This window comes from Anas acuta, chromosome 1 (assembly GCF_963932015.1).
Source record: "Anas acuta chromosome 1, bAnaAcu1.1, whole genome shotgun sequence".
NCBI classification, from domain to species: domain Eukaryota; kingdom Metazoa; phylum Chordata; class Aves; order Anseriformes; family Anatidae; genus Anas; species Anas acuta.
Genome location: NC_088979.1, coordinates 148,151,720 through 148,178,278, shown reverse-complemented (window position 1 = coordinate 148,178,278; position 26,559 = coordinate 148,151,720). Strand labels below are relative to the sequence as shown.

The following is a 26,559-nucleotide window of genomic DNA, read 5'->3' as shown; positions in this document are numbered from 1 at the left end:
GTCAAAGATGACTTGAACATCGAGGGCTGCAAACAGAAACAGCTGATTACAGCATGCAGGCCATGAGGTGAGAGGCACCTCCAGTCCTTGTTGGAGAGGTGGATTCGTACCGAGGAGTGCAGGTCAGTGGTATAAAAGCTTGAAAAGTCTGGCTAGCCAGTCAGGGGTCATCTGAATGCGTTAGCCTGTCAAATCTTTTACCAAATGAAAGAACAGCATGTTCTTTCCGAGCTTTGAATGGGCATCAAGTAAAATTCCTTTGAAGATTTTGTACTGTCTTACAGGTGAATGAATAACAGAGTCATGAGAAAATGCTGCTGCTTTTCTTTTTCTTTTCCTTTTTTTTTTTTTTGTTAGTTTTTAATTAGATTGGACAATTTCAGGCAGGTCAATTTCCTCTGCCTCAGTACATCCCATTGGGAAAGGATGCTGCTTCATACAGAGAAGTTAGGCTAACTGCAGGAGCACGGTTTGGCCTGATACATACCTATTGTGAACCCACTAAATGTGAAATTCACAACAGAATTTGAGCCGATGTTTATAGCATAGCCTTCAGCTCAAAACACTGTAAAATGCCTAAGCGTTATTGCAAATGGTTTCAAAGCACCATATGCTAGAGAATGCAACAGAATGGAAATTGCTTGTAGAAAGTCTTTCATTAGATATGGATAAAATATACTGTGCTTTTTGGTGGCATGTGTTTTAAAAATTATTATTATTTTTTAAGAACCACAATGCGGATTTGCCATGTGGAGACAATTATTGTATATACTGTAGTTTGGGGTCATACATGTTGAATAAAACGTGTGGAATGTGCAGTTCTTGCGAGCAATTGTTTATTCTTTGCAGAACTGTAATCGTAGTTAGTCTGTGTTTTGTCTGGTAAATAAATAGCTGGAGAGCCTTTGCTGGGCTGAAGAATCTGGAGGGGGGCACGTGGTGGCCAAGCAGCGCCAAGGAGGAATGCCCCAGGTGGGTTAAAAAAGATCACAGAATCAGTCACTTAGGTTGGAAGAGACCTCCAAGATCACCTAGTCCAACCCTGATACATCAGTCTTCAACGTGGGCAGGTCAATGTGTGTCAAGCCATGATGATCCAAGTGCAGACCATATGGGATGCATTTCCAATGCCCACGTGCCAAGGATTCACAAACTGGCTGCTGCTGTTGGCTTTGATGAGGGCATTGCCCTGATCACAGAATCACAGAATTTCTAGGTTGGAAGAGACCTCAAGATCATTGAGTCCAACCTCTGACCTAACACTAACAAGTCCTCCACTAAGATTTAGGTCTCAGCCTCCTGTACCATGCTCAGGACCCCTCTATATCTGCACAAACCAGGATGCCGACACCAGAGCATCTCCTCCATCTGAACAAACATGTTCCTCACAGAAGGACAGCGTTGTCTTCTACACTCTGCCTGTGTAAAGTGGGACCAAAACCGTACATTTTCTGCTCCAGTGCCAGCTGATGCTACAGAGAGCATTGGTCTCATCTCTTGCTTGCGTCCTGCCCAAGTCAGGGTTTGTCCCTAAATCTCCCAGATGTGCACCTGCCATTTTATAGAAAATGCTCCTGGTGTTAGCCCTTGATGGGTCACTGTACTTGGCATGGCTGGTATGTCGGAGGAAATGTCTTGCATGAAAAGGTCTCTTTGTAAATATGCAAATTACATTTGTCAGCGTTTTCCTCAAATCTCTTCCAACAGATGTGGGTACCATGTGTGTCCACTTAATAAACTAAACTCGAAATAATTTCCACTTTGCTAGATATATGGGGAATAGCCAGGGGGGGCGGGGAGCGAACTACAAAGCAAGGTAAAAACTGCATATGTGTGCTGTTATATTTGATGACCAATTCATTAAAGCCATAAGTGTATCCAGGCTTTCAATAGTGTTCTCCTGCTGTTGCTTCCTGCACTCCCTGGCTACAAAATCAGTCTCTATGGCTCTCATTTGTCTTACCCACATGAAAGACTTTGAGCATCTGCAAGTTATGATTTGAGAAGTATCTGCTTTTAAACAGAATGTATTTATCACCATGTCTTCACAGGCAACATGGTACATTGTATAAATTAGAGGATCCTAGACCTTTGAACACTAGGGGGCTGGGTGAGATATTCCATGAGTCGACGGTGTCTGGCCATCCTGATCAAACATCCTGGACCCACACCAAAAATGCCAGATGTTCAATAGATGTGGGGGCCCTCCTGTAACCTTTGCTGCATGTTGCACTGGGGGATGTGGGGAGGGGGCGAGATCGTAGCCATCCATTGCTCTTACGCTGTTTTAATGCTCTCATATATTTTCTGTTTCAAACTGAACACCGTGAACCAACCCTCAGTTCATCCTGTTAAGCCCATACACAGTATTAATACTTGCAGTGCCTTAACTCTCCGAAGGCAGGTGGGATTTGCTACTAGCCTTGGTGCTTTACAAGACATCAGCCCTTAAAACTGTCACTGGCCCACGGCTGGTTGCAAGTCCTGGATCTTGCTCAAGTGTGACTTTTTTTTCAGGCTCTGTTCTTGCAGACAGAGGAAAATAATAAAATATTTTAATGGGTGTTTCCTTTAATTTAAAACAACAACAACAGCAACAGAACAGCAACACAGCAGCTTTGGGAAGAGGGAGGGGTTGGCATGGCTGGTATGTTCAAAATACTCTTGGCCATCTCTGGGTGCATGCAAAATCTCAAAACAAATGCAGGTCTTGCAGTGTATAAGTTATTTGAATGCTACAGAATCCACTCCAGCAGCTCCTAGAGACTAGCCCAAAAATGTCTGTAAGAAGATAGCGCATGTTGCTCCAGTTAATGTGTGACCACCATCAGTCTTGGGCTATCTCCTCAGCCTTCCCACCTCCCTTGCTGTGTTTCCATCTCATCTCAGCTCCACTGATGACACAACCCTCTCCTCATCCTCCTCTTCATCCCAGCCACCCTCCATGGCCCCATGCAGTCTGTGCCAGGCCCAAGCAGACGGGGCAGCTGCAGAGGGATGAAGGCATGTTGGTGTTAGGCCACCTGCGATACTGGGTGGTGATGGGGAGGCTTCCGGCGCTGGGCTGGCCGTCTCTCTGCTAAACCCAGAGCCCTTCAGCTGCCCTGGCCCTGCTGCTGGCATATGGGACGACTTAAGCAGAATCGCTGGAGGAGCCAAATGTCTTTGTTCTGAGGTCTGGCTGCTCGAGGGGCTTGCAATTATGCTAATGTCTCGCTGTGTCAGAGAGCTGAGTCAGCGTGTTTGGGTTTAAGCAGCACTGCCTTGGAATAAAGACAGTAGTTAAGGCATATTAGTCTTAAATAAAAATAAAAATCTGTTGTTTCTGTGAAAAGATACCATTGCAAGTTGGAGACTAAAATTTAGCTGTTCATGGATGGATCAGAAAGATATGGGCCGTGACGTAGATGGAAATCACAGAGCCTACATATCATGTTTCCCATGCAAAGACATTTCACCTCTGTTACAATTTCTTATCTCCACAAACTCCCTGATGATGAATGATATCTCCCTTTATTTTAGAGACAAATCTAATTTAAGAAGTGATCATGAGTATTTTTCATGGTACTGACCACAGGAGTTAGCAATGAAGGTTGGATAAAAATACCTGCTCAAACCTTGTCATGCTGAACAAATGTTCATTTTTTTTAAAAAAAAAAAAAAAGAAAAAAAAAAGAGACGAACATTTGGCGTAGGCAACAGTGCTTTGTTGTCATTGAAACAAGATTAAGTCTTTCGCACACACATTTAACAGGAAAAGATGGCAAAGCATGTGTTAAAAAAAAACAGCTCTGGAGGCAGGAGTTTGGGGTTGTCGTTTATTTGCTTATTTTTGCCATTGTGTTCTGCGTGGATCAAACCTGGTCACTGCTCGTGTGACATTTGGCTGGGACAGGGTGCGAGTGCCACCCCGCCACCAGGTATCTGGAGAGCTTGGGGGACGCCTGGTGTGGCGGTGTCCTCAGCAGGACCGTGGCTCATACCCAAATACTTCAGCATAGGCAAAATAAGTCTTTGGTGGGTGAGCACGGGAGGGTGCAGCCTCTCTGGTGCTGAGTGCTGCAGCACCACACAGCCTGGAGCATGGGAGAGCTGCGCAACAGCACAAGGCAAAACGCCTGCAAAACCTGCCAGAAGGCAAAGCTGCTGAGCAGAGTATTCAGCATTCATTAACAAGCAGGACATCTGGGCTGCTATCCGCACTTGACACTTGACTTGTGATTGTAACTGTCAACTGGATTTTGGGGGGAGCTTAGATGCACTTCTTAGCAACTTTTACCATTCCCTCGGTTCTGATACCAATCAGTTTGGCTTGGGCCTAGCTGACCTTACAGGGATACAACCGAGAGGCTTCCACAGTGCCCTCCCATTTTTAACCAGGCCTCTACATAAGTCATGCAGTGTCCTTTACGCTGTGCTGCCTTTTCCTTTCGTGTAGTCAGCCTTTCCCTCATCTCTGTTTCTTGCTGGGCTTTTGGATGTCGTTCATCACCCGGCTGTCGGAGCACCTCACAGCCTGCTGTAGCCTCACCATGGCTCTGTCAGTACGTAGACTCACTCTGTCCTTTTTCCCAAAGAGGAGATGAGGTGATATTTTCATTTTGGTGCTGCACCAGCTTAGCTGGGCCGGGTGGGCCAGCCCTGTGCTTCAGGCAGTGCCCGTGGTGGGTGCAGTAGTGCCAAGCACAGGCTTCCTTCCCTCGCAGTGTTTACTGCCCTTGGGTGCTGAAACGGGGAGAAATACAGAAGCAGGCCTCTGCGGGTCGTCTCCTGCAGGGGTGCATTGCCATAGCTTGATGCTTCGAGCACCAAGGGTGTTGGGTGGTTTCCCTCAGGTCACCCAGCAGGTCTGTGGCAGAGGCACAAAGAAACCGAGGTGGGCTACAGCTTCATCACTGGGCTGGGCCTGGCTCTTTCTTCTGCGTGTACAGCCTCTTCTGCCTCAGAAAGGTGCCTCATTGACCAAGATCCTCTTGTCATGGCTGTAGTCACACAGCAGAGGGGTTGGTGACACTTCTTCCAAAGCCTTCCAGCTGCTGTGCCTTGGTGCTTGGCCCTGCTGGGTACCACAGCAAGTCCTTTAGACCCGGGAGGAGCACGGGCCTTTGGCTAGGTAGCACATCATGCTTACATCTGGGCCAGGGACCAGCCCTCTTTTTCAACAACAGGATTTTTTTTCTGCGTACAATTTGAGAGCTTTCTGCCAGGTGAAGCAAGTGTATTCTCCCGGTTCATCCTGTCTGGCATCGCATTATGACAACACAGTCTAATGGGACCGATGAAATGCTTCGTTGTGGATTGCCTGTCACTCGTGAGGAATTTGTCAGGGAAAGGAATTCCATTCTGTACTTCAGCCTCCTTCCAGCCTCTCTCGGATGAAAAGAAAACTCCGCAGCCGTGAATGTAACTGGTTATCGTTATTGGATATCATTACTCACTCACTTGGAGCGTAAAACAAAAACTCGCATCCCTTGTGATGTCGTGGGTGAAATGCTGCTCTCGGTTACATTAACACTGTTGTAAACCGAAGAGTAGAATTTGGCCCTTTGTTTCAATTGAAATAGTTGTTTAACACAGGCAAGGACTAAACAATGCACTTGAAAGCAATTTGTGTTATTGTCTGTAGAGCAGAGCTTGTATTTTATGAACTGGCTGATCATAAAGACAGCATAAATCATGTAAAGCATTCTCATTTACTTTTTCTTTCTTTTTTCTTTTTGCAGATGGGGCTTGTAGAGTAGAGTTGCAGTCAAATGTCTGCTCCAGGATATTTTAGTTGAACTGTGTGAGTCCATTAAACAAATGTAATGGCTTTTTGGAAAGAAGTGCTGCGTGTTTCAAACCAAATGTTTTACATAGAGAACATCTGGGTAGCGCTGGGTGTTTGTATGTAGAGCACATCAGACAGCAGCCTTAGTGAGCTCAGCTGGGAGGTTGCCTGGGATGTAGTTGTAGGATATGACAGTTCAGTTGTTGTAGGGAATAATTCCTATGAAGTATTGCCATAAACCGAATGTTTGGCACAAACAGCTCTATCTTTGTTTTACTGCACACCCAAGTTATTCTTCTTATCTACCCAGCAAAACTCTAAACAATGTTTAAACAATGCAGTAAATGTTGGCACCTCATGAGCAGCAGCGTGCCCATTAAAGCAAGCTTGGAGAAAGCAGCGTGAAGGGGGAATTCGGCTCACTCTGTTTTCAGGGATTCCTGCCACGGACAACGCGGCTTGAGTGAGTGATGAATGCAGTATGTGCAAGTGCTGTGGAGGGTTGAGCTGGAAGTGATCGACAGTACAGTGGTGTTGCGTGCTGTTGCTCTGAGGAATGTGAAAACGCAAAACTGGTGATATCCGCACAATTAGCCTGACATTAGGGTTTGTTGGGGCTACTGGAAGAACTTGAACCTAACTTGAACCTAAATTAACAAGCCCGCTTTTATTTTGCGACATCAGAGGTGCTATACTTCCAGGAAATGTAGGAAATATTGAAAAGAGTTTTATTTGGGTGTCTGTTCTTAAATTATTTCTGCAGTTTAGCTGAGGAATGCACGGCTCAAATGAGATGAAAGTTGTAATTTCCAGAGTAGCGATGCAGCTTCCCCTTTCAGGATTGTTTAAGTAAAAAGTTAAACAAAGTGGGTTAGGCAGTCTTTCGCTCCAGTCCCTTGTGGACAGCAATTCACGTTGTGCAGCACTGCTTTAATAGTTCTGCTCGGTACGACATGATTTGTGGTATTTGCTGCGATGAATTTCTGGCCTGAGCAGCGTGAGAGGGAATTGCTCCTCACTCGGAGGAAGGTGGTACATCCAAGTCTGTGCGAAGGTCGCTGGCAGGGTGAAGCGGGAAGCCTGCGCTGCTGCTGCTGCACTACCTAACAACTTCGCTTTTGGCACGGGGACCCCAGAAAGCCGAGTGCTAACTCTCCCTCGTTCGACCGACCCCAGCCAAAGCGCAGGCCAAAAAAGGTGTTTGTGCGTGTTGAAGAAGGGGGCAACGGTCCTGGAGATCGCGCAGGCTGGGGGAGTTTGCCAAAAGCTTTCCATCCCTTTCTTTAAAAATAAACGCAAAGCGGTTTGCTGTTTCTCCCCTCCAAGGTTAATGCTGCCCATAACTGCTTATAACAACTGCCTGTAGTTTTGCACTTCTCTTGTAGTGAGCTGGAGTTATGCTTTTAAAGCTGCAAAATTGCATGACAGCCAGCCACTTCTTGGTAGGAAAGCGTAATTCAGTTCTCCCCATCACGTCTATTCCAGGCCCTGCTGGCTGTGGGGAGTGAGAGTGTTCCTGTTCCTGTATTATTCCCTCCACTGAGCCATTAGGGTGGCCCTGGTAAATTACTTCTGATAAATAAAAGGGAACAACAGGAGGTTTCTCTACCTTCAGGGGTATAAATATTTCTTAGAAATCAGAGACGGATGGGGAAGAAATGTTAGCAAAGTCCTTTCCTCCCTCTGTAGCAATTCCACTGCCTTCTGTCATAAATTCTAGGAGAGTCCCTTCCAAAAAGGGACCATTAAATAGGTAACATCCAGCCTGGCCAATGCAATACTGGAGCAGTGCTTTTACAAAAACAAATTTAATACTGCAATGTGATCTGCAAGGCCTGGAGCAAAATAACCTGGGTGAGGCTTGATACACACGGTTGCCAATCTTTTTGTTTTCCAAGAGTATTTTTCCAGATAGGATGTGGGTCTACGGTTCACTAGATTCCCACCAGGAAATGTTTATATTTTGGTCCTTCTTAGAATTTAGTAAATTATACAAGATGTAGGTGCTTCTAAGCTGATGGTCTTGTGTCGTTAACCCTTCCAACTATGCTGTTTATACACCTCCATGTACCTTCTGTGATACAGTCTCAGTGGCCCACCATCTTTGTGCAACGAATGCTTGCTCATTAATGATAATCCAAAGCCTAAGCTCTAAGCTCAAGGTTAAAGTCTCTGCATGCTTCCAAATTCCACCAAAGGTTGTTTAGGAACTTGAGGTGGTCAAGCAGTGTAGCACTGGGTGTTGGGTTTTGATTAGCGTTGTAGTACCTGAAGGACATTTCTTGAAGAAAGAATCTTCTCAAGTTTTTCATATCCTGTTGGTGAAATAACACTTTCTTTCTCCTTTCAATTAACTCTCTTAGCCTTCTTTGAAGGACTGCAGAACCGGGAGAGCAAAATTAAAGGATCCGTACAATACCAGGTGACATAGCATTTGTGCCAGAAGGGATGTTGTAAAGATGTGCAGAGCTCTTAGCAGTTCTGAGGCTTCCCTGAACTCACAGACACTTCAGGGAAAAGGAGAGAATAAGCTGAATTACATTTGTTTACCCACGACTTCCTCAAGCAGAACTTACCAAGTGAATGAAAATGCACTGTCAGGTGGCTTCTTGGAAAAAAAAAAAAAAAGTGTTGTAAAAAAGTGTTTAAACAAAGTCCAACTTCTTTCCTTGTTTAATGTGAATTACAGCCTTGCAGTGATATAGCACCTTTCACCTAAACATATGCAAAATCACTTTGGAGACTCTGGTAACTGCTCAGGTTACCATTATTTAGCAATTATTTAGCAGCACGTTGCGATAGTCTGCAGCAGTTGCTTAGAGGGTGTGAATATCTCCATTTCCAACTTAAAATATTGGGAGGAATTGCAGGAGACTGTCCATTTCAGACTGGAAATAGATCCAGGCTCTGGGGCTTTGTACCCCTCTTCTCAAGAAAGTCATAAAGGGCTTTTTCTACAGAAGTAGCCAGGATCTTGGTTTTGCGTTTCATTCCCAAATCAGTGCCTCGAACAGTGTGCGCTCCTACTATGGAGGATTACTTCAGTGTGATTCACTGCTTATTCACAACTAAAAAAACAACTTTGAATTAAAATCCCTCTCTGTTGCCCCAGGTTAGCATTTTGCATGAGATCAGCAGCTTTGGTAGCTGTGAGATCAAGCCTCAAATGAATGTGAGATCTATCTTCCAGTTTTCGGAGGGGGAATCTGTAATATCCATGTAACACTGAGAACAGTAAACTTGGGGCTTGTGAATTCCTTCACTCCTCTTTAACCTGACTCGCCAGTAATTTAATTAGTGCTAACCAGTCTGCACACTGAGTTGCAGAAGTTAAAAGACCAACACATGATTCACTTCCAGTGACTTTTCCTCTTTTGCACATGTGCTGGATGGAGCTGCACTGTATTTGGAAGTTGATCAATAGCGATTGCACAATTCTAACCTTATTTAAACTATGATATAAACAGACATGATAGAAACGGATGCTACCAGGTTTTTTCCTACTTATAAGTGAAGTCAGATTTTTTATTTTTTATTTTTTGGTTCCAACAAAATCGTAACCTGGAAGAAAAGCAGTTAGACTTTGTGTAATCCCAATGCAGTGTAGCATTTGGCTTTTGTAAATGTGGAAGCCAAAAATAAACATCTGCTTGGCAACTTCACCAGAAGTTAACTATAAATGCAGTTTTCGTCTTCTCAGCGAATGTGGCATACAGTGCTGGTTGACATCTATTAAGGAGGAAAGATCCATAGCTGAGGTTGCAGAGCTTTTTTTTTTTTTTCCTTTTAATTACAATTAGGAACCTCCACTGCAGCAGGAAAATCCCCACCCAAGTTTCTTTCCAGATATAATACCTTATGTGCCAAAACATTAACTTTCCTTGAAAGTTTGGAGGTAGCTGGATGGGCTATTTGTGAGTTATTTGATTTTGGAAAAGAGGTGGTCTTCCATCAGTCTGACATGACAACCACAGCACTTTATCCTGGCCATATTTTTCCCAGCTTTCGGTGGTACTTCAGAATTAGATTGTGAGTCTGTTCTTTTGCAGAGCAGGTTATCAACATGTTAAAGTGTTAGGTATTGCATCTTTGGATATTCAGAAGGATCATGCCAAGACAAAAGTAAGCATAGTGGCTCCTCTCACCGGGCAGATGAACTCTGCATGAGGCAGGGACTCTTCCAGCATGCCAGTCTTGGCCTTCAGCTCTAGCAGTGCTAGCTGCAAACATCTCCAATAACCTCATCTGGTCCAGCCTCTATTTTCCATTGAATCCCTTGCAACCCCAGCTGCTACCATGGCAGGTAGGACTTCATTAATGTCATATGAAAAGCTTTCATTTTGGGAAGGGAAAGATTTTTCAATAGATTTCTGACTTGCATTAGTAAGCTGTCAATTTCTGAATTCTGCAGCCCTCCCTTCCCTCTGGTTTGAAGATCCACTGAAAAAATGAATTGATTCAATGAAAAAATCAATAGCCACATTGTTAACCTGTGTTTTTAAATGCTCTTGAAAAGCAGATCTATACCGACCTAGATGAATGGTTTCTTTCACTCCTAATGATATATCAGTCCTGAAACGATTAATACAGAGCCGTAAGTTGTGCCAGGTAGTGAGGACGACTCAAGGCCAGGCTTCTCAGCTTGCAATGAAAAAAGGTCTGCCGGGCGAATTTGTCAGAGGATGCGTGGTGTAAATATGCCAGCCTTCATATGCGGAGCTCAGGGCATCAGGTACAAAACAATGAAGGGTTATAAATTTTGCAGCAGGGCAGTCGTTACTCAGGAAATGCGCACACAAGGCCTGTGAACAGGCACCGTATGCGGGGGTGAGGAAAGAAGCGGAGGAAGGGTGTTGTACATGTTCCTCCTGGCACCCACTTTGTATGTGTACAGCAGAAATGTGCTAATCTGGTGCTTTCTTCTTGTTAAACTTGGTTCCATGGGCATTTTTCTGTGTGAATAAAGCCACCTAGAAAGAAGATCTCACCCCTTGCCTAGCGTTTGTGATTAGCTGGTTCCTCTCCACTTGCTGAATCTCCATTTCCATACAGTAGCAGTAACAGTGTCTGACTGAACTGGGAAAGAACAATTACAACGATGGTAAAATGACCCCGGTTCTCAGAAGAAGCACTGGTACTTTGTGCCTTAGCTTATGCAAATGGAATTGTGATTTCACATTTATCCCACAGACTTGGGACTTCTAGTGCCTAGGTGCAAAGGTGAGAGTTTTCCTACAGGTAGTGAGTGATCGAGGAGCAGTAAATCAGCTTTGGCTTTCAGAAATACAATCTTTTTTATGTCATACTTTGGAAAGAGGGGAAGGAAGCAGAGAGGTGCTGGTGTTCTCTATTTGCTTTTACCGTACAGAATGAGACAGTTGTAAAAAAATACCTTTGCCTCTTAAAAGCAAGTGAAGTTGAAAGGTGCATCGAGGCATGTGCATCCTCACCCTTTATGCTTGCAGCTGCTGCCTGTTGGACAGCGTTTTGTCTTTGCTACCATCCATGTAAGGCCACCAACAGATGTGCAGTGGGACAGAGCACCTGAGATTCGGGTCATTGGAGTCTCATTGGGTGTGGATGGCACCGTCTGCCCCTTTGAGCATCTTCCCCGCTTCTTGCTTGGTTTGCCAACCTATCAAACAAAGGAGTCGGGCTGTCGATAAATAATTAATTAGGATTTTGTTGCATGCTTGGCTCCCAAGCAGCATCGCCATGGAGATGATCTGGCTTTTAGGATGTGAAAAGTAGCAATCTCCAAAACAATGGCATTGTGTCAACCTTACCCTTTTTCCCTGAAAGAGAGCTCTCAGGGATGGCGAAGCAAAATGCGTGATGCCAGGTGCTGATTTCACTTCAGCTCACAGTGGCCTCGCATCCAGCTTCTCAGTCAGTGCACGGAGCGTTTTCAGTGGCAGTGCAGAAGCACAACCTGCACGATGCTGTTCACTGCTGCGTTTGGCCTGGGATGGGATTCTCAATATAGCTTTTTTATTTTTTTCCTTCATGTCAGGGAATACAGCAAAGAAATACTCGTGGGAGAAGAGACTTTAAAAGAAGTCTGGATGGATCCTCATCTGCGGGGATGCCTTTGCAGAACCTGTTGGATGCTTGGCATCCCATGGCTCCTTCTTTCCACCTGGAAGGCCCAGGGGCCGGATAGGCAGTTATTCAGCCCACTCCCTGCCTTTCCTTTCTCTTCCTTGTGCAGCCCCTGGAAGTGCCCTTTCAGTGCATTCAGTGCATTATCAGCATCCCCCTCCTTATCGTCTGATTGCAGCACCTCGGGGACCACCCAGTTTCATGGCTTTGTTTCTCTTCCTCTTCTGCTGGTGATGTCTGGGCCAAGAGCCATAGGCATTTTCAGACTCCCCTGGAAAAAGTACCATAGGCATTTCCAGACTCCCCTGGAAAAACATAACACGGTGCCAGACGTTATTCTTTCTTGCTAAGCTCCGCGGAGCTGGAGAAAGAACAATGTGCCTTTTCTCTCCCCACCCCCAGACATCCTCCGCTCTGCCTCTTTCTTCCCCTCGCCTCGATCCACCTATTCTTTACCTCCCCACCCTCGCTGGCACTTGCCACATGGCACTTCCCACCTAGGAGTCTCAAGGAGAGGAAGCGGAGCTGTGAAACCGGCCGGGTTTGCCCATTTCCCATTGCTGGGTGGGGCCGGCCCCCGCTGGCAGCCTGGGGAAAGCCGAGGTTTATGGCTGCACAACCCTCCCCTCCCGCTGCACCCGGAGAAAATTCTGTGCAATGCCATTCGTTAAGCCGCATTTCTGACATATCTCCCCATGACAGCGAGACGTTTTCCCTTCCTCGAGGGACTGAGCTCCATTCCCTGCTGTCATTTTCCTCGCTCTCCACAAGGCTGTTGCAGTAACCCATCGGCATTTGCTCCCGAGCACGGGCGGTATGCGCAGGGGCTGGACCCAGCTTACAACTCACAGCCCCCGCGGTGGAGAGGAGCAGTTTGTTCATATCTTACCACAGCCCTAAAAATAGCCCCTGGGAGATAATAGGAGTGGAAGATAGCTTTCGATGGGACTGAATGTACTGCACGCGGAGGCTGCCGGGGGAGGCGGTGGCATTCAGGTGGCCGGCCTGGGTTACAGCAGCAGCCGCCTTAAAAAGCTGGGGCTTTCTGCAGCGTGGCGAATTCCACCTTTGTTTATATTCACGCATCTTGGCTGGAAATGAGGCAAACATGAGTTCATTAATTAAAAGCAAACGTACGAACCAGCTTCCTGAAATCAAGAGACGTAGCTTAACGCTCTGAAGAAAACTTGTTGCTTATCTTAGGAGCGACGATGCCAGCAATGACTCAGCAGACCTGGAGATGTGATCTGGAAGTGGGCACCTACTGCCTGCTCTGCCCTTTGCCAAATGTTCAGACTTTGAGATATTTTGCTGTTCACTGTGGTCTTAATTTGCCTTTGTAGAAGAAAATTCCACGCGTCTGCTTTGCCCAGCAGCCAAGAAGCTCAGAGAGGAGGAGACGTTTCTCTTACAGATAGGACTGAATGTACAGGAACCTTTGCAACCGTCGTGTTTTTGAAGTATTTATAGCTCAATTCATGTTATTTGTACTAAACAAAAGCAAAGAAGCATGAAGCGTATTGGAAAATACTTCATAATCTCTCTACACCAGTTCAGAGAGCGAGTATAAATCCTCTTTCCAGCAAATGGAGACAGGTAATTTATTGCAGCCTTGAAGAGAGCAGCTTATTTCTCCACGCTTCCTGCCCAGCAAGCTCTGCAAGCTGACTCATGGAGGGGTAGGGAGCCAAAAGCTGTGCTCCCTCTTTCCTATCTGCTTCTGGAGGGCAAAGCAGCGGGTGAGCAGCAGCTGTGCTCAAGCAAAGCCCTTTGGAAGTGTCTGGCTCGACTAGAGGTTCGCAGCCCCCTGCTTTCTCTCCCTTGTGCCATGCATTTTGGGGAAGGTATTCCCTTTATTTGCTTACCATGTAGGGGCTGGTACCTATGTGTGAGGGTGGTTTCAGTCCATACCTGGTACTCCTTTCTCCCCTGTTACCCGCTGTGGCCTTGGGACTCCATTGCCACCGGGGCTGCAGAGCAGATCCCAAGGATGCTCCTGCTGCATGGGGCTGGCAAGGGACAGTGACACAATTGTTTTGGTCTGTTGGCTGAGGATATTTATCTCACAAGGGTTCTCCTAAAGGGGAATGTGTATGCGTGTACTTGCATGTGTGCACATAAGCAGTAAACTCTACAACTCGATTAAGACCATCAAGTCATTCAAGCTCAGTCCCCACAGGGACCATTGCATGGTCTAGTTTTGAGCTGTGACCTTGCTACTTATGCATATATTTAACTTTACACGTGTGAGCTATCCCACGAAAGTCAGTGGACTGCTCACGTGTGAAGTTAGGCATGTGCTAAAGCGTTTTGCCAGAACGTGTACCGGGGCTACAGGGGCTCTGGGTGAACTTGAACCTATTTTGCTAGGGCAAGAGGCTTTGGATTTCATTAATAAGAACCTGATATGGTACTCTGTCTGAAGGCAAGGTCTTGGAGTTATCTGAAATTCTCATTAAGACAAGAAGCTAGGAAAAATACAAATTCCTTCACTAGTAAAGTTACTAAAAATACTCTAATTAAATTATCTAAGTCCTAAAACCAGTAAAATACATCGAAGAAGTGTGGTAGAGGTATAAGCACAGTGCTCTGAGAGTACCAAAGGGACTAATAGCACTTTCTCTGCAGATCTGGAATATTTTAAGTAGTTAATGTAGCTGATGTAAAAAAAGCATATTGCATTTGCCCTACTCTTGTTTCACATGCGGCGACCCTTAGTAGGTTTTGATGGTGCACACAGTGGAGCTGTTGCAGAGAAAGCAAGGAGAATAATCAAGCAAGTAAGAAAAGGACCTAAAGAATGGACAAACAAGTTCTTTCATAAGGTATTTCTCAATTGAGATTATTTCTTATTAGGCTGAAGTTGTTCAGGTTCGTCGTGTACTGTGTCTGGCAGCAGTCCAGAGAGCTTTTAAAAAAAAGGAGCCAGCTCTGTTGGGTGGTAAAAGCACTATATTTTCCAGAATATATTTCTGAGTAAAACACAACACACAGAAGAAATTCCATTATTGCTATTTGTCTTACAACCAAACAACAAAAAAACAGAGAGGGATCTTATTTTGCTCAGAGAGATGAAAGCAACGACATACCCCGAACATGATCATGACTCGCATCGCTTCTATGAAATACTGAAAAATACACTTGGCTGCTTTCTTGTTTGTGCTGCTGTCTTCACATCAGTGAACTTAAGCCCACAGACCTTTGCCGACGCAGCCCGAGCAGCCTGCTACAGGTGAACGACACTTGGCTGGCAGAGATCCCTCGTGTGGAGCAGAGGAGCCAGCGCGAACACCGCTGTGCGCCGTCCTGTTGCGCTGCTAATCCTCTTTCGGGATGCCTCTCTGACAGTGAAAGCCTGCTGAGAGCAATCACTCCCTCGCTGGCCTTTCGGATCAGGTCACCCTCAGCTGTGTGCTCCTGGTAGTCCTTGAGCCCATCCCCTTGGGAAGGGAGCTGTGCAGGCCACCAGGCACACAGTGCGAGGTAGAAAGTGTTTGCTGAGATGTGTTCGAGCTGTTCATTTCCCTAAGACTCTTTTTGAGGGGGAAAATAGCAACTGGACATGGGGAAAGCTATCAGAGTTGGCCTCTAATGATGCTGTGGCTTGTTGGTTGAGATGCTCCTGTGATGTGCTGCAGTTTGGGAGAGGCAGGCAGCAATTCCTGTGCTGCCACAGTCCTCGTTCCTTTAGGAGTAACATCAGCTTTCCCTTTCGATTTCCTTATCTTGTTCCTCAAAGAAAGTGAATAGTGCCACTTCACCACTTGCTGCCCGAGGCTTAAATAATAAATGGCTGCACTGTGCTTTGAGCATCTTCATGTGCTACACAAATACGCAGCGGTAGCACTTCATCAGTAGCTGTGAGTGTCTCAAGTCTTGCTCCAAAACGGAGCTCTCTTCCTGGTAACTTCTCATCCCTCTGTGAAGGGACACTGCCTCCTTTGCAGAGCTCCTGCTCTAAATGCCAAGTTTTTTGAAATCAAAGCTCCTAGGTGCATTAACCACTTTTCTACGTGGGCTGTGAGACCATAAACTCTGTGGTCCTGCAGAAAAATATCTGCCCGGGCAAAACATCTGTTTGCATTTGAAGATTCATCCAAACATGTATTTACAGAGCGCTGCCGCTCTTTTCAATCACATTTGCATTGCAGTATCTAAAAATATATGTTTTCACATGTGCAATTATTCCTGAGAGGCCATTTACAGTAATTATGTGTAGACTTACAAAAGTCCCGTCTATGAAGCACAGAGTCAAGTTGGTGGGAGATTGGCATGCCCTCTGGGGTGCCGTTATTACTTTACCAGCCATGAATGATGAAGAATTTGCACCCCGTTGTATATTTGACAATGAAACCCTTCTTAAATTCTTCCTCGGAGCCAAGTACAAGGCTGTCTTTTAATAAAAAATGTGTTTTTACCCATGTCTATATTTATTTCTCGCAGGAATGCACATACTGCTCCAAGAGCCACCCACGTCCTTCTTGTATACAGGGTGTATTTGCATTTGCAGCCTGTCCCAATGCAAACACGGGAAGGGAGGGGGGGGAACCCAACCTTGTCTTTGCTGTTAGTTGCCTTCTCCATCTCTATAAGCACTTGGAGATTGCTTGGATTGCTCGTTCAGTTAAGACTTGCTGCATTACCTTTGCTAGAAATATATCTAGTGTAGGTAAGACCATAGTTATGTTGTTACTTTTAAAATCTCAGTACCAAATTTTGGGGTAAAGAGGAAGAAAAGAGGTGCTTTGATTTTTGCATGCAAATCAGTTTGACCCTTGATTTCTGCTTTTTTGTTCTGCTGTCCTAACGCAGGGTAGCACTTGAGCATGTGCTTCATTTTAAGCACGTGCTGAAATCTTTGGCAATTCAAGGGGATGGGGCATATGCTTACTGCTTTTTTGAACAATGTTGCTTTTCAGAGCTGAAGGTCTTGTAGGAAACATGATCCTTTAAAGTAGCTCCTGTTTATGTACATTTCAATTTTATAACATTGCAAGTTTTCCCCTTCTTTCTTCGATATCCTTGATGCTACATCGTCTAATGAAAACAGTACTGGTCATGCCACTTGCAGTTACTGAAGCAGGCAGTGAAAGTACTTTTTTTTTTGAGGGAACCGGGGAAATCACATAAATCACAGATTTGCAAATGTTTTCCCAGGAGAGGTCCGAAGTAGTTGGCTGCAGAGAATGACAAAAGCGTTGTTTACCCATAAAGGGGTGGTCATCTCAGCAGGTCAGTGATGCTTTTCAAAGACGCATTGTTGATCTTAAACGAGCTGATAATTTATTCCCTGAACTCTGCCTTACAAAAATAAAACAGGGTAAATATTGAGTATAATAAAGGCCATGCTGCTATTCAGCCTGCACAATGCCCTCACCTTCCCTCTCACACCACCTTCTCTCCATTGTTGGCTTGGGCATTTCTCAAAGGGCATGAGCTGACCTCGGCAATTATTTATGGCGTTGTTCAGATAAGCCCCTTTTCACAGGCAACCTACACACACTCACAAGGGCTGTTATAATTTGAATTTATATTGCAAGTTCAGCTATCACTTCCTCTGTTCCCACCCTGCCTTTTGGAAAGATACCCAGTCACACGATGTGCTTGTAAAAAGGTTGCTGATTGAGGAAGGATGCAGGAAGGATATGGTTTTGCAGTGATTGCATAAGTGCTGTGGAGGGCCTGAAGCTTTGGGTTTATATGAGGACGAGTTTAGATGTGAATTTCTAAGATTTATTTCTTCGGATTTTGAAATAAGTCTTAACTCACGAGCAGTTTGCCTTCTTCAGAGAACCATGGAGCAACCCATGTTAATGTGGTTCTCGGTGTATTAGCATGGACAAATATCTATTTTGTCTGGGTCTTCTGCCTCCTTTCCATCAGAGATCTCAACTTCATTTGTGAGAAATTGTCTCCAAAGCTTCTGTTAGAAATTGTCAGATGTGGTCATGTCAAACTGAATGCTATTCCCATCAAAGGCTGTTGGGAGTTTTACTGTTTGCCTCCATCCTTAGGCTAACAGAGGTCCTTCCAAACAGTGCTGTGCTCCCCCTCGGTGAAGTCCTAATACCTGAAGATCTTAAAATTCATGCCATCCTTTACTATAATGATTGTGCATTTATTCCTATAAAAAGAAGGAGCTGGGGTGTGGAGGTTTGTATGTTAAAACTTTGTTTTGGTCATTCCGCGTTCTGCCAACATCTAACATCTGTATTTATTTTTTGAACTCTCCTTAATGGATTATATGCATCTGTTCAGTTCCAAGAATAATGCTTGATTTCCTGAATTTATAGGTTGCAATAAAATCCATTCGTAAGGACAAAATTAAGGATGAACAAGACATGGTTCACATCAGACGGGAGATTGAGATCATGTCATCCCTCAGCCACCCTCATATCATCACCATATATGAAGGTCAGTGAACGCAATACTCCTCTCCAACTTCTCGGTTATGTTCTTCTGGACCTGATGTTCATGTTTCTTGAGATCATGCACCAAACCTTTACTCCTAGTGTAACCTACCTCTTACCAAAGGGACTGTTTGAGTACTGCCTTCCCTCTGAACCATCGGTGTTTCACAGATGCATAACCCTTTGCCTGGAGCAACTTCTTCATGTGTGAATTATCTGCTGTGTCTGTGGCAGGTGGAAATCATTGCATCTGTCATCTCATCTTGCTCCCATTGAAAGTTCAGTTTAATTTCACCCTTGCTCACATTAGCCCCATGTCAGTTTATGTCCCCAGCCCTTCAACCAGTCCTCATGGACTTTTCTTCACAGGGCTCCACAAGACCAGCCTTGTATGCTCTACTTAGCATGGGCAATGCTGTATCTGTCTGTAAAGTCTCTGAAAGCTCTTTGCATTTTATTTATGAACATGTATTTTTCTTAAGTTTGGTCCTCCCTTACCTGCCAATTAGTCTTGCTGGTTCTGTGTTTGCTGCTTTTTTCCCCTGAATCCAAGCATCCACTTCCTATCTACCCCTGCATGGTTTTCTGTCAGTCTGGTCGCTGGCATATCATTCTTATTCCTTATTCCTGCCTTTCCATTATAACTCCTTTCTTCCTGGGACATGGCAGTGAAGCCTGGTAATTCCTGGCTCTGGGAGCTGCTGCTCCTTGGTTTAGAGCAAGGAGCAGGAAGCCAGGGGCATTTTTCCGTTGTTCTCCTGTTTGTTTGTTTATATATTTATAGAGTATCACCCTGTAGGAAAATATCCCCCTCCTTCCTTCCTTCCTTAAGTCTGTAACATCCCAGAGCTAAATAGCTCGGGCTGGGTACGTGCTAAAAGACACTGGCTGAGAGGTCCACTGCTGGGTCTCCATAAGAAGAGCAGCAGCACCGTGGACCTGGGCTGTGGGCTCCAAAGCTCTAGAGGGACTCGGGTTGGGTGGCCTCCTCCCAGAGGATCATCTCTTCCCCCACGTGCAGAACAGGCAGCCTGAATTTAGCCCTTCGTATTTACATACCCATGAGGTAAACACTCAAGGTGATGATATGTATATGGCAGCTCCACTCCGAGAGTCAATACAACTGATTAAAACAAGGGCTGGCTTGGAGTACTGTTACAGTATCACATATTGAGTTATTCAAAAGCATGTTCTTTTACTTGAAAAGAGATGAATATCTGTCTTTTTATTGAATAAACTCATAACAGGATCTGGGAACAGAAAAGGGGAGGGATGCTGTGTCAGCATGTGGGTTGCAAATGGAACAAAAGTTATTTCAAATGTGCACGGGAACTCCAAAAGAAAAAAGATTAAGCATGCTGCGGTGCTTTGACCAATTGCCCTTCTCATCCTTAGTTTGAATAGCTTTTACTGAGTTAAAACATTTGTAAAAGTTAAAAAGATTACAGCATTTTTAAGAAGCAGACAGTAAAATCCTCTGGGAGCAAAACTTTCCCCTCCGGCCCCACAGAGGGAGGAGTGTCGCTTCTGCAGCACAACTGGTGCAGTTTTTCAGTGGAGATTTCATCCCATCTCCAGGAGGGCAAGTTGTCTATGGCAGGTGACATCGCTTCCTTCTGCTCTGCTCTTGTGGTCTGTCAGCCAGCAGCAGCCCTTTGCAGAGACAAACCTGGAAGCGGTTTTTCTCTCATTTCTGGAAGGTTTTCCATTCTGTTGCTGGTTTGTTTCCTTTTAGTTTTCTAGAAAGCAGAGCAGCCTTTCGTGGCTTCGTGTGTTTAACTCATGACCCGAAGGGGTAGGCAGTAGAAGTCAGCTGCTTGGTTTGGCCATAGGAAGACGGTATTCCACAGAGCAGAGGAATAGTGGCTGTACTCATCCAGCCTTTCCAGGCAGTCAGATTTTGTACTCAGCCTCTTGCAGCCAACGCTGTAACGCTGGTTATTGTAGTACTGGGAAGATGTGGGGATGTGCAGCCGAGTCCCGAGGAGCACTTACGTCCTGCCCAGAGATCAGGATGTGAGTTCAGTGACCCTTAAGCATGTGCTTCTCAAGTGTGTGCTTCATTTCAAGCCTAAGAGTATATTTGTGGTGAAGTTATGGGACTACATCTAGGGTTGAAGTATTTGTATCCTATTGAAGTGGGATTTTAAACACAATTGTCTGTTCCTCTTGAGTGAGGCAATAAAAAGTGATAATATTGCAATCATCTGACTTGAAATGTTGAAGTTACGCTGTCCTCAGGGGTGGGCTTCATCTTGCCAAATTTAAGCCATTCAACATTTAGACAGTTGGGGCACACTAGAAGTCTATTTCTTCTCCCCGGTCAAGAGATATCAGTGTCTTCACAAGGTGGTTTGCTCCCTCCTGGGAGATATTTTTTCCGATAGGTGGGATAAATGACATACTGGAGGTTCCTTTTGGTGGCGGATGAGGTTTAGCTGACTAACTTAAATTAGATGCTTAACTTTTAGTCTGAAGCCACCCTGCAGGTATCTTTCTGCTCTCTCACTCATTTTTACTGTAGGCAATGAGACCACCACTGCGTGCCTGATAGCACTTTCTGTAGGTGCCAGGTGGCACTGAGTCTATCTAGCATGGACAATGCTGCATCTCTCTGTAAATATCTTTGAAAGCTCCTTGTACTGCATTTGCAAACCTGTGTTTTCCTTAAGTAGGATCCCTGTTTAGGTATCCTTTTGACCTGCCTGCTTAAAAGCAATTAACCTTTGAATTTGTCAACTTGATGTAAACACAAGCTTATCTTTTTTTTTTTTTTTGATACCAAGCAAATCCGAATGGGTGGAAGCAAAGCTTTCCAGTCTAACGATATTTTTTGTAATCAAATCAAAAGCAACGTATCTTACCCATTGCTGTGAGGGTAGATGTACTGTTCTGAGTCCAAAGAAATTCCAACCTCTCAGCAGGGCTGTAATTGGCAATCTGTCGAGTGCGGCTGCAAGGGAAGTGCTCTTTCAAGTGACTTTAAACTCCTTGAAAGGGACTGGATAAATGAAGCTGGCTTTGCTAGCAGTGTTCTGATTTCAGGACATAAATTTTAATTTATAGAATAATGCCTCTGTCCATTCATCTGTCTGTCTCCCCCCAGCCCCGCCTTCCTCTGCCCCATTTCTTTTTTGCCTTGAAAACTCTGGGATTTGATAATAAAGCCTTTGAGAGCTAACATATTTTTCCAGGAGTAGCCTGAGTGCAAAATCTGTTCCATCTGGCAATACTTTATAAAAGTTAAACCGGGGAAGAGCATAGGGCCTGATTCTGTAAACATTTAAACATGTGTTGGACCAATCATGCGAGTGAAGTTATGCTTGGGACATTCGGGAGGGAGCTCTTGAGTCTTTGTAGTATGAAATACAGTGCCTACGTGAGTGTTTCTGCGCAGGAAGAGTTGTCCTTGGTCAGCGTAACCATCCAGAAAAGTTCATCTATTTGCAAAAGACATTTGAAAATGAACAGGTTATTTGCTAACATGCTTGTGGAAATAGTTTAATGAAGATATTCCCTGAAGAATGAATAAATATTAGGATCACAATTCAGTGCCCGTGGAACAGGGTGGCATTAACATGAGCGAGTAACCAAAGGAAAGCACGTGCTTAAGTGCTTCGCTGGATTGGGGCCAGGATGCTTAGAGGAGTGCTGGACCCTTTACAGCAACAAGACCCAAAAACATGAATTTCCCATGTAAGAGGAACTTCCGACTTTTTTTAGGTCATATTTCTGATATTCTTAAGAACAATAAATTAAAAAAAAAAAGCAGTAAGGTGCTCCATAAGTATCTCCAAGCAGGCAATGACTTGAGTGAGGCGACATGCTTTGGTTAACCAGGAAATCACTTCAACTTTTCTGTACTCCCAAATGCCAAAGACGACGGAAGGAAATCTGACGGTGTGTGCTGATGGTGGCATGATATTTCACAACGCTAATTTTACTTGCCAAGCACATGTTCAATCTCACACTTTGTAACAGACCTTCTGTGTGAGGAAAAGGAAGGGAACAGTTGGTGTTTTGGATGCCTGCAGGCCTCTCTTCCATGCAGTGCTGCGTGAGTTGTGTTGGTCAAGGCACCACGTTGAAAGCATCCATGTCACAAAAAAGCCAACCAGGTAGCATCTGGCAAGGTGCATGAACCTTGCTGACAAAGCTGGGTTCCTGCAGCAGCCTGGCTGCGTGTGTCAGGCTAACAACGTGGAGGCAGGCCCAGCCTCTGCTATTGTGTTTCAGACGTAATCAAAACAAATTTCGATGCCTAATTACTTGATCCCTTCTGCGTGCAAAACACCTGAAAAAGTCAATACAAATCCCATAAAACATCACGTGGCTGACTGGGCTTTTAACAAGATTGATGAAAGTTGGAAAGCTGGAATGTGCTTTTTTTTTATTATTTTTTTTTAATTTAGCCAACAGAAAGTACTTCAGCAGTGACAGTATTTAAGCACATTTCTAATTGGTTTCCTCTAATTATGTAGGCTTTTGACCTTAGAGTGCTTTATTTCCATTGTTTTCACCTGATAACATCCAAGAACACAAAGTAATATTTCTAGAGTCTGATGATAGTAATGAAGCGAATATGAACAAACTTAACTCCTCGGTTATCCTACCCCACCTTTATAAATTTCCTCTCATTCAGGATGACCGCCTAAACAATGTTTTGTCTGACTTGACATGAACCCAAATGCTTGAGATCACTGGCAAGTTCAATTCAGACCTCAAAACGATGGCAAGCAGCAATTAAATGTATTTCTATCTTTCCTCACGCAGGCCTCCCACTGCAATGTAAATGTTTGCTTGTCTGAGGTTCCTCAGCAGTTTGTAATCATAATTAACAAAAAAGGGGGAATTAGCTCATATTCTTTGCTGAAACAAAAGACAATTAGTGTAACATGTAGTATTGTGGCTGAAGTAGCAACTCAATTTTTCTCTCCTTCCTTTTTAAATAGTAGACAGGCAAAATGTGCATATCCTCAGTCTCATTCTTTGAGAAACAGCCTCGTCAAGGATAATGGTTCTCATTTTGATTTAATCCCCTCACTAGGGAGTAAATTCTAGCATGCCGTCTGATTTAAAATGATTATTGCAGGATCTTAACTACATTCCTTTAATTTAAGAAGGGATGCAGTAAGGCCATAATTCAGGAAAGCAATTTAGCATATGCTTACCTTTAAAACCCATACTTTTATCTTGTTATCTTCAATTATAATTAAGCATATGCATAAATTTAAGCATATGCACACAAGTGGTTTACTAAATTGGACCTTGTATTTTTTTCACGGCTGCTACATGTGCTATTCAAAAACAGCCATAAGCTAATAATAATAATAAATAAATAAATAGTACAGTTGTCAAGTATTTTTACATTAAGGGGCTGTAAACCTTTTCAAGCAGTCAAGAACACAGAGGACACATGGGGCTGAAATTCTAAGGCAGAAAACACTTTTCAGTATTCATGTGTCTTTTTGAAGAATAATTCTTGCCTTATTACACAAGTGAGGCAACTGGGTCATACATGACTTTTCTGAATGAAAAGGTTATTCTAGTCTGCATCTCTAAAATTAAAAACAAACTCGCTCGTTCTTTTGATTTGGCTGACCTTTAATAAAAGAGCATTTTGTAGCAGTGGAAAGGTACTTCTGTCTGCGGCTGTTAGGAGAGTAATAAAAATACCGCTGAATGGAAAGACACCAGATGGAAGGAATGTCAACATACTGGAACTAATTTAGGAGATTGCTCTGATAGAGAGCAAAGGCATGAGGAGAATTCAAATGGTTCCAGTGCGAAGAGATTGGCCGCCCCTCTTAAACTAACAAACTAAAATCCTTACCCCAGGGTTACATGTAAACCAAATGGAATCAGCCCGCGAGGAGGTAGTCCATTAAGGGGGAAAAAAATCCAACCCCCTCGGCACTCGCTCTGACTCGAGCATCCTGTAAGCTTGCAGAAAGAGCAAAAGCTTTCTGCTTTGTTTTGCTATTTAAATTTTGTAGTAAATAAGTCCAAATAAGTGAACTGCTGTAGTGAAGAGATGTCCAATGTAGTACAAAATCTTTCTGACTGATGTTTGCAAAACCATGTCTGTGTGGGCTTTCAGCACTTTGGCGGTGAAGTCCATCTCTGGGAGCATGTAAGCTGGATAGCGAGTATGTTCATCCAGTGCCAAACTTGTCCTGGGCAGTTTCAGCAGAGGTGATGCCTGTGTGGCTCTTTCCTGTGTAGCTTTTTCCTACTGCCTTACAGCAGTAGGGATGAAGAAGATGGGAAAGGGAAAGGGAAAGGGAAAGGGAAAGGGAAAGGGAAAGGGAAAGGGAAAGGGAAAGGGAAAGGGAAAGGGAAAGGGAAAGGGAAAGGGAAAGGGAAAGGGAAAAGAAAGCAAAGGAAAAGAAAAAAGAGAAAAGAAAAGAAAAGAAAAGAAAAGAAAAGAAAAGAAAAAGAAAAGAAAAGAGAAAAGAAAAGAAAAAGAAAAAGAAAAGAAAGAAAAGAAAAGAAAGAAAAGAAAAGAAAAGAAGAAGAAAAGAAAAGAAAAGAAAAAGAAAAGAAAAGGAAAAGAAAAAAAGAAAAAAAGGAAGAAAGAGAAGAGAGAAGAAGAAGAAGAGAAGAGAAGAGAAGAGAAGAGAACAAGAGAAGAGAAGAGAAGAGAAGAGAAGAGAAGAGAAGAGAAGAGAAAAAGAAAAAAGAAGAAAAGAAAGAAAAGAAAAGAAAAGAAAAGAAAAGAAAAGAAAAGAAAAGAAAAGAAAAGAAAAGAAAAGAAAAGAAAAGAAAAGAAAAGAAAAGAAAAGAAAAGAAAAGAAAAGAAAAGAAAAGAAAAGAAAAGAAAAAGAAAAGAAAAGAAAAGAAAAGAAAAGAAAAGAAAAGAAAAGAAAAGAAAAGAAAAGAAAAGAAAAGAAAAGAAAAGAAAAGAAAAGAAAAGAAAAGAAAAGAAAAGAAAAGAAAAGAAAAGAAAAGAAAAGAAAAGAAAAGAAAAGAAAATGCGCTGATCAGCAAGAGCTCCCTTCCTAGTGCTATTTGGAAGATGGAAAGCTGTAGATAGAAGCTGAGTTCATCATTTCATGGCCTCTAAATATAAATAAGTGGAGAGATTATATCCAAGAATTATTACTATAGTAGAACAGCCTGTGAAAGAGACAGATTGTTGACGTTACAAAATGTACTCTGTCTCAGATATGTCTTTGGTAGTGAGAAGTGAAGTTCCTTCCCAGTTTCACATTTCTGTTCTTCAATGAGCTCTGAAGCCAACGGATTTGGTTTCAATTATCAGCTGAGAAGTATAGAAATTTTGTCTTTTTTTTTTTTCTTCTTTTTTAAATAAATAAACAAACACGTTAGAGTTACGGGAGGGATTTAAAGAAAAGCTGTAAGAAATCTTTTCTTGACCACTGCAACTTAAGGACCCTTTGCTGCTTGTGCAGAGCATGGCTCTTAGCCCCTGCCAAGGCTCCTAGGGCTGGACAGAGCAAGCACAAGCAGGCTCGTAGCTCACTGGAAAATGCTGTTTCTCTGTGCATGAAGGCAGTACTCTTGCTCATCTCAGGGACTGTCATATCGCAGACCTTCTATCATACCCAGCATCACTTGACCACTACAGCTAAGGTGGTGCAGCAGCCCTCCCACTGCACTGAAGCCTTGCTGCAGCCCTCTCTGTGTATTTCGGCTTGTGGAGTGGTAGAAAGAACCACAGTGGCTCAAAAATAAATGACGCACAGCTTGTAGCAAGTGTTTTTCCCGCTGCTTTCTCCTCTAATGTGTGGAGCTCATGCCTGGTATCCAAGCAACTCCCGTCTCTCAGTACGTGATTGACGGGCCATCTCTGCTGCTACCACCTGTCTGGGTGCTGATACCGGCACTTATCTTATTTAACCAGCTCTGTTTGCAGAGTATCGGTGCTTGGAAAGAAGCAGGAGCGACCCCACCTTTCTCATACATAACCCCCCTCCTTCCCTTGACCTTGGTCGGGGCTGCGGAGCAGCTGAAGGCCGGCCTGCGTGACATGGCCGACGCGTCGGCCACGAGCGGCGGGGCCTTCGTGGAGCAGGGGACCCTGCTGGAGCCATGCTCCTCCACCAGCAGTAGCTGCAGCAGGGTTCAGGCACGCTTCGAGGCGGGGGCGAGTTTCGGAATGAATATGCAGTAGAGTGGCAGATAATAAATCATCCGCAACGAAAACAAAGAGCGAACCAAGCCGTCCCAGAAGCTGTATGGAGGCAATCTGTCCGTCATCAGCCTGCAGGTTACAACCCAGGTGTTAACAGGGCAGTATATTTATTACCTCAT

The 26,559-nt window shown here is 44.1% G+C and overlaps 1 protein-coding gene across 1 annotated transcript in view; it reads left to right on the top strand.

The window, feature by feature from the left end:
• NUAK1 (NUAK family kinase 1) overlaps positions 1 to 26,559 on the top strand; it is a 46,959-nt gene that overhangs the window by 5,548 nt on the left and 14,852 nt on the right. The window contains exon 2 of the mRNA XM_068664454.1: positions 18,166 to 18,286. Coding sequence (XP_068520555.1) covers positions 18,166 to 18,286 — 121 coding nt within the window. The remainder of the gene's footprint in view (positions 1 to 18,165; positions 18,287 to 26,559) is intronic.